The sequence below is a fragment of the Tursiops truncatus genome, chromosome 16 (genome assembly GCF_011762595.2).
Source record: "Tursiops truncatus isolate mTurTru1 chromosome 16, mTurTru1.mat.Y, whole genome shotgun sequence".
NCBI classification, from domain to species: domain Eukaryota; kingdom Metazoa; phylum Chordata; class Mammalia; order Artiodactyla; family Delphinidae; genus Tursiops; species Tursiops truncatus.
The window spans coordinates 76,366,972-76,379,497 of NC_047049.1; the positions used below are offsets into that span (position 1 = coordinate 76,366,972).

At 43.7% G+C, this 12,526-nt stretch overlaps 1 protein-coding gene across 3 annotated transcripts in view; it reads right to left on the reverse strand.

The window, feature by feature from the left end:
- The window catches only part of MTR (5-methyltetrahydrofolate-homocysteine methyltransferase), a 297,858-nt gene extending 286,928 nt beyond the window's left edge, over positions 1 to 10,930 (reverse strand). Inside the window, exons 1-2 of one of the 3 annotated variants that reach the window (XM_073793635.1) lie at positions 10,491 to 10,930; positions 1,672 to 1,883 (exon numbers count right to left, since the gene is read on the reverse strand). In XM_073793635.1, the coding sequence (XP_073649736.1) occupies positions 1,672 to 1,883; positions 10,491 to 10,524 (246 nt within the window). In that variant the 5' untranslated portion in view covers positions 10,525 to 10,930. Of the gene's footprint in view, positions 1 to 1,671; positions 1,887 to 10,490 lie in introns of all 3 variants that reach the window. The other 2 variants (XM_073793634.1, XM_033841771.2) reach the window with 2 other exon arrangements.
- Between the last annotated feature and the right edge of the window lie 1,596 nt (positions 10,931 to 12,526).

Here is a 12,526-nt window from a genome sequence, read left to right on the forward strand (position 1 = left end):
CTAAGATCCTACATGCCTCGCAGAACGGCCAAAAAAACAAAATGGGCAGATCTGAATAGACATTTTTCCAAAGAAGACATACAGATGGCCAACAGGTACATGAAAAGATGCTCAACATCACTAATCATCAGGGAAAATGCAAATTAAAACCACACGATATCACCTCTCACCTATCAGAATGCCTGTTATCAAAAAGATAAGAAATAACAAGTGTTGGTGGGGAGGTGGAGAAAAGGGAATCCTCTGGCACTGTTGGCAGGAATGTAAATTTGTGCAGCCACTATGGGAAACAGAATGCACGTTCCTCAAAAAATTAAAAATAGAACTACTATATGATCCAGCAATTCTATTTCTGGGTAATATCCAAAGAAAACAAAAACACTAACTCAGAAAGATAGATGCACCCCCACGTTCACTGCAGCATTATTTACAGTTGCCAACATATGGAGACAATCTAAGTGTCCATTGATGGCTGAATAAAGAAAATGTTATATGTATATGCAATGGAATATAACTGAGCTATAAAAAAGAAGGAAGGTGGTTGCCAGAGGTGGAGGGTGGAGGGGAGGGGAAATGGATGAAGGGGTCAAAAGGTACAAACTTCCAGTTATAAAATAAATAAGTCATGGGGATGTAATGTACAACATGGTGACTATGTTGAATACTACTGTATTGTATATTTGAAAGTTGCTAAGAAAGTAGATCTTAAAAATCCTCATCACAAGGAAAAAAAATTGCAACTGTGTAGGGTAACAGATGTTAGCTAGACTTACTATGGTGACCGTTTCACAATATATACAAATTTCAAATCATGACATTGTACACCTGAAACCAATGTTATGTTCTTTGTCAATTATGCCTCAATTTTTTTAAAAAAAGTCTGAAACACCTATAACAATGCCCTTCTCCAAAAGATAAGACTTTCTCACTTCCCTGGTAAATATGTTTGTCCTTCAAATTGAATGCAGACCAGAAAAACAGATTAAATCACCTTATTATCTCTTCTAGTCATAATCCTATGAAATTCCCATGATAACCTATGAAACAATTTAGTCCTACACTTATTTGTAAATTTTAAAAGTCTAGCAATACTCAGTTACTTGCTTCTGATATCTTTATGTTGGCTAGCCATTTTTATTAATTTATTTATTTTTTGGTCATGCCACACAGCTTGCAGGATCTTAGTTCCCTGACCAAGGCTAGTCATTTTTATTAAAGACAGGAAAATGGCATGAAAGAACACGGGTTTTCAAGTCAGTAAACCTCTGTAACGTCAGGCAAGTTATTTAAACTCTGAGGTGCTCAGTTTCCAAATCTACAAAATGAGAGTAACAACTACCTTTCAGTTTTACTTCATCAGGGCTGTTGTGGTGACTTAAATAAGTTAGTGTAGGTAAAAACCCTAATTTGTCCAGGATTTTATGGTTTTTCACTGTCGTTGAAATGCCTCAAAGGCAGAAAACCTGCCCTCCTCATTTCCTTATCTTGAATGCTCAATACGACTTTTATATGGTGCCCAAAATCTGCTTTCTGAATAAGCCACCTCTGTCCGAACAAATCACCCCTTTCTTCTCTCTCCCCCAGAGCACTTGGCCCAGTGGTCTGCCCTCAGGACACCAAAGGCCTTTCGGAATGACAGGATGAAAATATAAGAACCTGGGGATGCTTTACCTTATGGATTTGGTAAATGACATCGGGCTGAGTTATACTTAAAATATCATTGTTGCCTTTCAGGGGCCTGGCGTGATTTTTAAATTCTTGTCCTCGGAAGTCGTCTTCACTCAGCTTGTGCCGCTGGATCATGGTCCCCATCCCTCCATCAAGCACCATAATCCTCTCCCGAAGGATGGCGTCAATCTCATCCTGCAGGGTCTTCTTCATTCCTGCTTTAAAGAAAGTGAAAATCTGACTTTACAAAATGAAAAGGGGAAAACGTGTGTGGAGAGGGAGTGTAGACTAAATTATACTAATTCACAACAGGGAGTAAATGGGGCTCATAAAACATGTGCTTGTAACCTTGAGGCATTTGAAAAATGCTGCCCCAGAATGTTTAAATAACAATGCTTAATGAAATAGGACACTGTACACAGCACAGAATCACTGGTAAAGCACCACACCAAGGTTAAAGTAGGCTCCAGTTGTTCCTGTTTCGAAGATGAGCAAAACAGGCAGCAAAGAGCCCAGTGTTAACAAGGCCAGGCCACCTGCCGGAGAACATCTTTAGGGCTCTCTGTTGGTTCTGTGCATGTGTCCCCTCAATAAGGAGATTTAGCTTGATAATTGAAAGCCTTCAATAATTCCAAACTGCCATTTAGACCGTTAACTTTGACGGTCTCTCCCACCTACTGCCAGAACTCATGTAGCCTACACACAGGGTTTTCCTCACCCCTGCTCCACCTCCAGACCGATGGCTGCTTAACACCCTGGAGCTTCTCAACTCTCCTGTGCCCTTGACTTCTCCTAATTCCCGGTCCTCAAAAGCCCCAAGGCCTACTCCTTCCAATCCTACTTTATGGTCTCCAGGAACTACTGGAAAGCCACAAAACCATGCTGTTCGGAGTCACTGAAAATTCCTAACATGGAGCCTCTCGTTTGGTTCACCTTTTCTCGGCGCTCTCAACACTTCCCACACCTGCTGTCCCAAACCTCTGCTTGCTTTTGGCACCAAATCCTTCTCATCCTTTTCACTCACAGGTGATTTCACCTAATCCCGTACAAAAGAGTCTTCTTTGGGGAGCGCCTCAAATTCACCCCCCTCCACCTCAAAATCCTCTTGCAGCTCGGCTCCCTCTGCACCTAAAGAAGAGCACTTGACCAGCTCCACCCACACCTCCCACTGCTCCTCCCTTCCAACTCCGCCCCCCACCCCCCCACCCCCACCAACCCCGGGCAGCTCTAGCTCAACCTGTCTTCTCGCTGTGGCTTCCTCCTCTGCCTCTCTACCGCAATTACTCTCCAAAGGCACCCACGACCTTCGAATTCTCAAACACCGGCTCCAATCTTAGACCCAGATTTCAAGGTGTCCACCTGTGACGGCCCCCTAGAATACCCACCTGCCCCTCAATCTATTATCCAAATCCAAACCTGCCAAATTTCCCGTCTGATCTCCCCGTTTCTGTGAATGGCACCACCCTTCCCAGAAGCCTGACCTGACAACCTCAGTGTCAACTGACTCATCACTCGCCCTGATAACCAGCATCTACTCAGATCTCAAGCCCTATAGATCTGGCATCCAAAATGCCATTCATGGACTTCCCTGGTGGTCCAGTGGTTAAGACTCCGCACTTCCACTACAGAAAGGGGGCATGGGTTTGATCCCTGGTTGGGGAACTAAGATTCCACATGCCAAGTGGCATGGCCAAAAGAACCCCCAAAAACCAAAAAAGCATTCACATTGGGCCCACCTTCCAGCCCCAGTGCCACCCTTTCTTCAAGCCCTTACTACACATCCCAGCCATCACAGATCCTCTCTGAGCTTCAGTTTGCATCCATGAAAACTGAGAATAACAATACCTGCTCATCCTACCTCATGGAGTTGTCTTACGGGTTAAATGGGATCAGATATGAAGATGCTTTGTAAAAAATCAAGTGTCCTACAAAGATAAGAGATTGCGACCACCGGGGTGACTGTACCTGGTCACCCTACATTCCAACCCATCCTATGCACCACGACCAGATTCATCTTCCTAAAGTACAAGTTTAAACCAGCTGCTTCCCTTGCTCAAAAACCTTCACCAATCCCTTACTGCCGGGCTTCCTTGGTGGCACAGTGGTTGAGAGTCCACCTGCCGATGCAGGGGACACGGGTTCGTGCCCCAGTCCGGGAAGATCCCACATGCCGCAGAGCGGCTGGGCCCGTGAGCCATGGCCACTGAGCCTGTGCGTCCGGAGCCTGTGCTCCACAACCAGAGAGGTCACAACAGTGAGAGGCCCGTGCACCGCAAAAAAAAAAAAAAAAAAAAAAACTCCCTTAGTGCCCACCAAAGTTACAAGTTATTCACCACAAATCACAATGACACCCACCTCTGCTGTCAACATGGCCTTCTGTGCTCCCTAAAAGAGGAACAAAGCTGGAATAAAATGCAGCTGGCTCTAAGCTATTTGAACCTCTTGGAGGAGAAGACTGTGACTACACCAACTGATCGCTGTCCCTAGCAATACCAAGGACAGTACCTGGCACCTAAGTGTTCAGTAACTCTTTCCTTAATTGAGACAGCAAAAAAGTGAGGAAAGATGAGAAAGAAGCGAAGGTCATCTAAAACCCAAACCAGTAATGTATGAAGATTTGTAAGCTGGCATTGGGTGCAAATTTACAAGCCAGCGCTGTCTTACTGTCCAGAGTCTTAGGTACTCAATACAGAAACAGGAGCTAAATGATGGCTACAGAGCTATTTTGACTGAGTTACTCCTAATAGGCTTCAGAAAGGTTGCTCTAGCAACCTGCAAGGCAAATTTGCCAATATCTGGTTTCTTTCCCAAAGGACATTATGCTTATTTCAGGGTTTACTATTCCTTTCCAAAACCAACTCACTGGCTAATTCTGTTTATTGAACTGACAGGTGAAAGAAAACTCTTCCTGAAAAAGGAACAAAGTTAAGATCCAATGATCTGACCAGTAATACTTCAGGTACCAAAGGAAAAAAATCACTTCCTGGGAATGTGAAGAAAAGCAGGGCTTATTGAGACATGTGTAAGAGAAAGATTGGTAGGCAATCCGGCAGTGGTCCAGTCATTTCCAGCTAAAGTCAAAAAGGCAATTCAGGTGTGGCATTAATTTGGACACCCCATGATGTGGTTGTCCTATCAGCTAATAAGCACCCAGAATTTGACATGATTAAGTTAATGGTGACGACAAAAAAAGCCAAGAAATTGGGGTTTTAGTCCTCACTCTCATAAGTAGCTATGGGGTTTTGGACAAGATATGCCCCGCCTTTATCACAGAAAGTGTGATAAGAGAATGAAACAATGTGTTTGAAAGCAAATTTCAGATGTTAACAGCTGGGACTCTCAAATTACACAAGTCATGAAATGAGACATATATCCTTCACATTAACAGCCCGTAAATGTTAATGACTCTTACTATGTCATTATTATTGCATAGCTGATAAAAAGTGGAGCTGGGCTTGAAACTCTAAAGGTTGCTTTCTATATACTACAGTGTCCAGCAGACCATGGAAAAGCATCACATAAGCCTGAAGCTATCAGCTCTGTTCATCTTGGGGCAGGAAGCAGGGATGGCATGTTTACAGGTTTGGAAATGAACATGAATGTGGCAGAGGGAAGACAATACTCGGTGAAAACTTTTAAATGGAGATCCTTTCAGATGGGGAATAAGAAGAGAGAAGATTAAAAACTTTAACCTATATGCTCAACTGAGTTCCTTTTTTCTTAAAAGAATGCAGCTACAATCCACCCTGAAATAAGAGCATGTGAGCTTAAGTAGCTGTGACTGAATCACCCAACTGTGGGCGCACAGGGTGTGGACATGGTGGGGCGGGGGGGGGGGGAGTAAGTGATGCATCTGAAATTTAAAAAGTATTCAAACCTTCTAGGAAAAAAACCCCAGTCTTTTCCACAATGAAATATGCCTTTGGCATCAGCAAAATAGTCAATCAGTATCATATTATTTACATGTCTTTGTCCTTCTATCTCCTCCACTGACCACGTGCACAGATGCTTAAGGAGACAGGAAGAAGAAAGGAGAAATTAACATAAGGACGTAAGAAGTGCCCCACCTCCTCCCACCCTGGTCTAGCTTATCAGTGTTGGTTTGGCTTTTCTCTACTCACTGCAAATCTGACAATGGAGTGCACCTCACTTCTCCATTTTCATAAGAAGTCTAAGCATTTTTTCATGAGGCCTCCACTGTATTCACTTCTCAAATCAGAAATATAGATTGTTTTCAATCTGTAAGACAGTTCACTATAGGGACTTCCTTGGCCGTCCAGTGGTTAGGACTCTGGGCTTCCACTGCAGGGGGCACAGATTCGATCCCTGATCAGGGAACTAAGATCCCGCATGCCCCGTGGCAAAGCCAGAAAAAAAAAAGATAGTTCACTATTTACCATAAAACAACCCCATCCCCACATATACAAATTGTGATATCTTGTTAAGAGTCATCACATATGTAAGAGATCAAAGGTTTTTTGTAAACTCTAGAAAAAACATGTGGATTTTTATGAGAAACTTGATAAACTTACTCTGTAACTTATGTGGAAGACTAAAAGTCCAGAAAGAGCTAAGTTAACTTTTAAAAAGTAGGAAGAGATTATTTGGCCTACCAAATACTATGATATACTACAAAACAATATCATAAAATAAGGAAAGTAAAATATAGAATATCTTTATTACTTAGCATAGGGAAAGACTTCCAAAGACTCAAAAAGCTCAACCTATAATGTTAAAAAAAAAAGGTGAATTTGATTACATAAAAACTAAGAATTTCTGTTAAATGAAAGTCACCACAGACAAAAGTGATGAACAGATTATGAATTGGAGGAAAATTCTGCAATGTCTATAACTGAAAGGGACTGGGAATTCCCTGGCGGTCCAGTGGTTAGGACTCCACGCTTCCACTGCTGGGGGCCCAGGTTCTATTCCTGCTCAGGGAACTAAGCAGGAACTAAGATTCTGCCTCAGGGAACTAAGATTCCGCCTCAGGGAACTAAGATTCCACAAGCAGCACAGCACGGCCAAAGAAAACAAAATTAAAAAAAAAAAAAAAGGTGTAAGTGAAAGGGACTAACATCTATAATGTACCAGGAGCTCCTACAAATCAATAAGAAATCAAATAGAAAAATGGGCAAAAGATGTGAATAAGCAAACCAAGAGAAGGAAAAATTGAATAATCAACAAGTATATGAAGAGATGCTCCAACTCATTAACTATCAAAAAGACAGGAATTAAAACAAGACAAAACCAATATATACACAATGGATGGGCAATAATTAGAAGACTGGATAATGCCAAAGAAAATCTGAACTCTTGCTTTTTGGAACATAGACAGATACAGCCATTGTGGAGAGCAGCCTAGCAGGAGTCAGTAAAATTAAGCATGAGGAAAACCCAACAATCTTACTCCTGGTATTTCCCAAACAAAGTCTCCATCGATCCACAGAGAACAAATCAGACGATGTTTATAGAAGTGGCAAGTTGCAGACAACCTTGGGAAATGGCAAAGTCAAATGTGCATGCTCATGCAGAATACTACTGGGTGGTAGCTGGATCTACCTCTGTGTTGCTCTACTGTACGGACAGAATATTGAGGGAGAAAGTTAGAAATGACTAACTACCAGGTTTATATTTATATGAATTAAAAATACATACACAGACTAGAGTCTACAAGGAAATGTACAAATACGTGGAAATATGTGAAACAGGAGCAAGAGAATTGTGAACAGAAAATAGAGGCAAACGGGAACACATAATAAAAAAAATATGAGTGGAAATTGTAAGGATTGAACACAAAACTCCTCTGCAACTGAGGTCCTTAAAAATTCAATGCATCTACATTTTCCACATGTTTATTTATCCTTTGGGGGATAACGTAAGATTTACCATAAGAGAAACTAAAAGATCCTCCTCCCATATTTGTTAGCATAAGTGTTCACTGTTCTAATCTTTATGTGTTCCGCAAGACTTTCCAGTAGGGGATTATCTTTCACTGGCTTCTAATCACCATTGCTCCTCCAGAACCTTCTCATAAGAGTAAGTCACCTTAACAATTCTCCTTTCCCTTGGCAGGGTGAGCATTTGTTGAAATGCTGCTCTCCCATAAACAACAAAAACAACAAATCAAACCTCTGGTATTTATCTGTATTCAGTTCATTAGGTCTAGAACATTCTGTACTTTTTTGTGTGTGTGTGGTACGCGGGCTTCTCACTGTTGTGGCCTCTCCCGTGTGGAGCACAGGCTCCGGATGCACAGGTCCAGCAGCCATGGCTCACGGGCCCAGCCGCTCCGCGGCATGTGGGATCTTCCCAGACCGGGACACGAACCCGTGTCCCCTGCATCGGCAGGCGGACTCTCAACCACTGCGCCACCAGGGAAGCCCTAGAACATTCTGTACATTCTGTACATTTTACTCCTGACCAGTCAGGTTCTAAACAGAGCAGATTCTCCCTAACATCTTTCACAGTAGAAGTTTTGCAGGTCCTTCATTTAACTGACTAGTTACAACAGTGTCTCAGAAATACCTTTAAGTTTAACATATATATGTATTATATAGATATGCAGTCCAGAAGAGAGAGTCCTTGTCTAGCAAGCCTAAGAGATCATAGTATTTTTCCCAGTTTGAGAGGACCTAGGCAATGTATTTTATTTGGGTGATTTTTTTTCTACCACTAACGTTTTATTTCCCAGTAATAATACTGTGATTCATAATAAGTGTTCCAAAGAATAAACAAACATGGGTTAACTGGTTAAAACACCAATTAGATGTTGAGGTGGGTAAGTCAGATACTATCACCTTTAAGAACCATCCTGAAGAATGACAAGATGAAGGCATAAACAAATAAACCCCTAATACACAGGATTTTAGGTAATAAATTAGTGTCAGGAACACATTTCCTCTGGGGACAGAATGATCCCATGTAGCTGATTTATTTAGGACTCCCATATCCACTGCACTAACTGGGGAACACACAGAGCAAGGAAAAGAAGTTTTCATTTTCTGCATTGTAAACAAATGATCCCAACACATTCTCAGCAGTTTCCTGACTTTACTATATTAAAGACTATCTTACTGCTGCCCTATAAGTCCCTTGCAAGATACTTCATTTTTGAATCTCTAACTTCTAGGTTGCACCAACTTGCTACACTTTGTAGACATCTCTCTGCTTGTGCAATGTTCCATTTCTGAAATATACTATTTCCGCTTTGATTTTAATAAGACAGGGAAGAATTAGAATCAGGTAACTGGCTGATATCAATTCCCTGGCTCATTTAGTCATTCTTTCATTAATCACTTAACAACTGAGTTCCAGATAACATAGATAGCAAGGATGAAACTAAGAAATGTTTAGAAGCTGTAGTTAAACTTTTCTCACAAGAAGTATTTGCTAGCCCACCAGCCTCTTTCCTAAGCGGGTACAACCATGGTCTGAGGTCATGGACATTTAGGCTTAAGGCCTGACCTCGAGATTCAAGAATTCCCAGTTCTTCATTAAAGAGCTTCACTAAGACTGGACACCAATAAGTAACTAAGTAAGGGATTTTAGGAAGTTAAAACCTGATTCTCACCCCAACATACAGGCTGCCCACACAGAGAGAAGCTGCAGAAGTGAGCCTTGGGGTCAGGGAGCTGAGCTAGATTCAAATACTCAACAATTTTCCTTTCATCTGCTGTACAAAGATCACTCAGTATTCAAACTATTCTAAATCTTTAGAGGCATTTTGCTGCTGGATAAGGGAAATCACTTACCTCCTATTTTAATTAAACGGGGAGGGGAGTGCCAGAAGTCATCGGTAAGAGATATTGTTCAAATAAATAAATGACACCCCTGTGAGAGATACAGGTCTTACTTTATAGCAACAGTGATCAAATGTTTCTCAGTCATAGTTCCACTTGTTTCATGAACAATTCTAACGGTCCCATTTATCAGGACCTTACAATCTAAAGGGTCACTAGCTCACCTCTGAAAAATTTCTGAGTTATGAATTCAGTCTTCACGCTCCTCCCTGAGCTGAGCAGCATCATCTGTCATAGCATTGCTACTGTTCCGTCCTTATTACTGATTCTCGTTTCTTCATTTTCTACTTCATACCTCACATGTTTTTATGGGTGTATTTGTCCACAAATTATAATCAGGGACGGCATTAAAGGCCCAGAGCTCATTTTAAAGCTGAAAATATATTCTGTTCTTGTGCTAAACTAGTTTGTTCGTTTTTTTCCCCTCATTGTTGATGCCGGAGCCACCAACATCAAAATCACTCAGGATTATTACTCCACATCCCGACCTACTGTGTACCTGCTAATCTATTTTAACATAGTGATTCTATGCACACTGGAGTTTGCAGCACTACTGCTCTAACCCCGAAGTGTAAAATAAAACTTCAACGCAGTTTTAAATAGTTCTCTGGGCTTCCTTACCTCTCAGCGCCTGAACCTTCTTTGGCTTAGGTGCTCAGTAAACATATGCTGAATGAGAACGTTCAATCATGCAAAACTTCCATAGGGCCCTGCAGGAATACGCTACGTCAAACTGCAAAGTGTAGTTACCTTGACGTTCAGAATGTGTTTCGGGGGCATTGCGGGTAGGGGGTGTGCTCTACGGATTTGATGGTTGGTTTGCCTGGGGAGGAAGGGGGAAGTGGGTGGAGGGAAGGAACGCAGCAAGAAAACGTGGTACCTCGGGGCTCCTCCGCAAGTTCAAAGGCGCCGCCCGCCCACGGGGAAACCTAACCAGGTGTCTCCGGGTGGTGACTGAATCACCCCAGGCATTAGGAGGCAATAAACCACCGAAGGGCGGAGAGCGGGTCGTAGCGTTACCGGATGGCGTCAGGTCGTGGAGCGCGGGGGACATGCTGCGGAGTCCTCTCCTCCTCGGGCCGGGGACGCGGCGGGGAAGACGCACCCTCCCTCCACACGTGACGGCCCAGAGCCACGCCAGCCAGCGCGGGGCCAGTGGTTCACAGAAGGCCGGAGTCCGGGGGACACTGAGGGAGGGGCCTCCCCTCAGGACCCTGGCGCGGCGCGGCGACGACAGGCGGACCCCTGGCCCAGACCACTGCTCAAGCACGTGCTTTCTTCTCGGCCACCTGGCCTGTCCTCGGCAAGGGCCTGGCGGCTAGACCCGCGCGACCGGAGGCCGGGTCGCCGGGAGGGCGCGGGATAGACCCGAAGAGGAGGACGACGTGGCGGCCGAGGCGCCGGCCGAGACTCTGAGTCCCCTCAGGGTTTGGGGAAACTCAGAATACTGTTAGTTTCTGCGCGCAATCCAGCCTCAGCGTGGGAGGACCCGCCCTTCAGGCCCGTGATTGGTCTGTAGGAGCTCGTCGCGGCTCTATGGGCTGCTAGATCTCAACCACTCACCTGAGGCTTTGCCCCCAGGGGTTTCTGGGAGATGTAGTCCAGGGTCCCAGGTGCCCCTCTGAGGCTTTGCGCATCTCAGCCCTGCGTCCGAAAGTGCGGCCGCAGCGGGTCTCCCCAAGTTTAAATCCTGGTGTGAAGTTGGCGCTGACCTCAACATGTTGTATGATGTCAAGAGCCCGGTACTTGGGAGTCTTGGAAAACCAGGTGCGAGTCACGCTTTACTGTTGACTGGCGCGGGGCAAGATACTTAACTTCTTCGTCTCGTCTCTACACTTAATAAAATAGGAAATGATAGGGTGGTGATAATTACTATTTTATAAGGTTGTAGTAGGGATCAAATAAGATCGTGTGAACGCGCAGGGAAAACTATGAAGTACATATATGCGTGTTAATTGTCACTTACTGACAATAAACTTTTATTGAGCGCGCACTATGTGTCAGGCTTTGGGCTACACACTTGGAATGCAAAGACAGACAAGATACATCACACCCCCCACCTTTGTCTTAAGAGGAAGAACTCAGTCTGGTTAAGACTAGTAATTGAACAGGGAAAAATAAAAAGAATCACATACATTGTGCCAAAGGAACTCAGAAACCCAAGGGAAGGTTTCGAAGAAGACGCTGAGTTCTGAAGGAAAGGTGTGTGCCAGCTAAGGCCATTCCAGTTGGGAGAAACTCCCAGGTAGAACACAGCACTTGAGAGAATTTGAAAATAAAAGACAGCTGTGTACGGCTAAGCATGCTAGGAGGAAAAGCAAATGAATCTAGAAAAAATAAAATAGGGCTTCCCTGGTGGCGCAGTGGTTGAGAGTCCGCCTGCCGATGCAGGGGACACGGGTTCGTGCCCCTGTCTGGGAAGATCCCACGTGCCGCGGAGCGGCTGGGCCCGTGAGCCATGGCCGCTTCGCCTGCGCGTCCGGAGCCTGTGCTCCGCAACGGGAGAGGCCACAACAGTGAGAGGCCCGCGTACCGCAAAAAATAAATAAATAAAATAAAATAGAGACAAAATAATGAAGCCTACTAACTTTCAGAAAGAGCACAAGTTTGCTTGCCCTTCTCATTTTCCTGTATGTAATTGTACCTCAATTGTTTAAATCTACAAAATTATAGTAATGTGTATAGCATCCTTACCAAGGACGGTAATACCTGGAGGGGGGAAAATGGAGTGAGTGGGGAGAGAATGAAACAAGAGTGTGAGAGGGAGGGGATATCCCTGAATAGCTGAAGGTCTTGTTAAGATTGTAAGGGCTAGTTTAAAATTTTTCACCTCTCTCTCCAAGTTTGTTGATGTCTCTCTTGAAAAGTAATCTTAAAAGCACCTAGTCATTTACTATCCCCTATCCTAGTAAAAATTCCAGGTATTGTATATCAGTCTCTGTTGTTAGCAAGTCATCAGAAGTTTACTTTCTCAGATAAAACTGACCAAATTCACTATTTTCTTAGTTGTAAAAGGGGAACAAGATTTAAGGGATACATGATGCCTAATGCGGCAG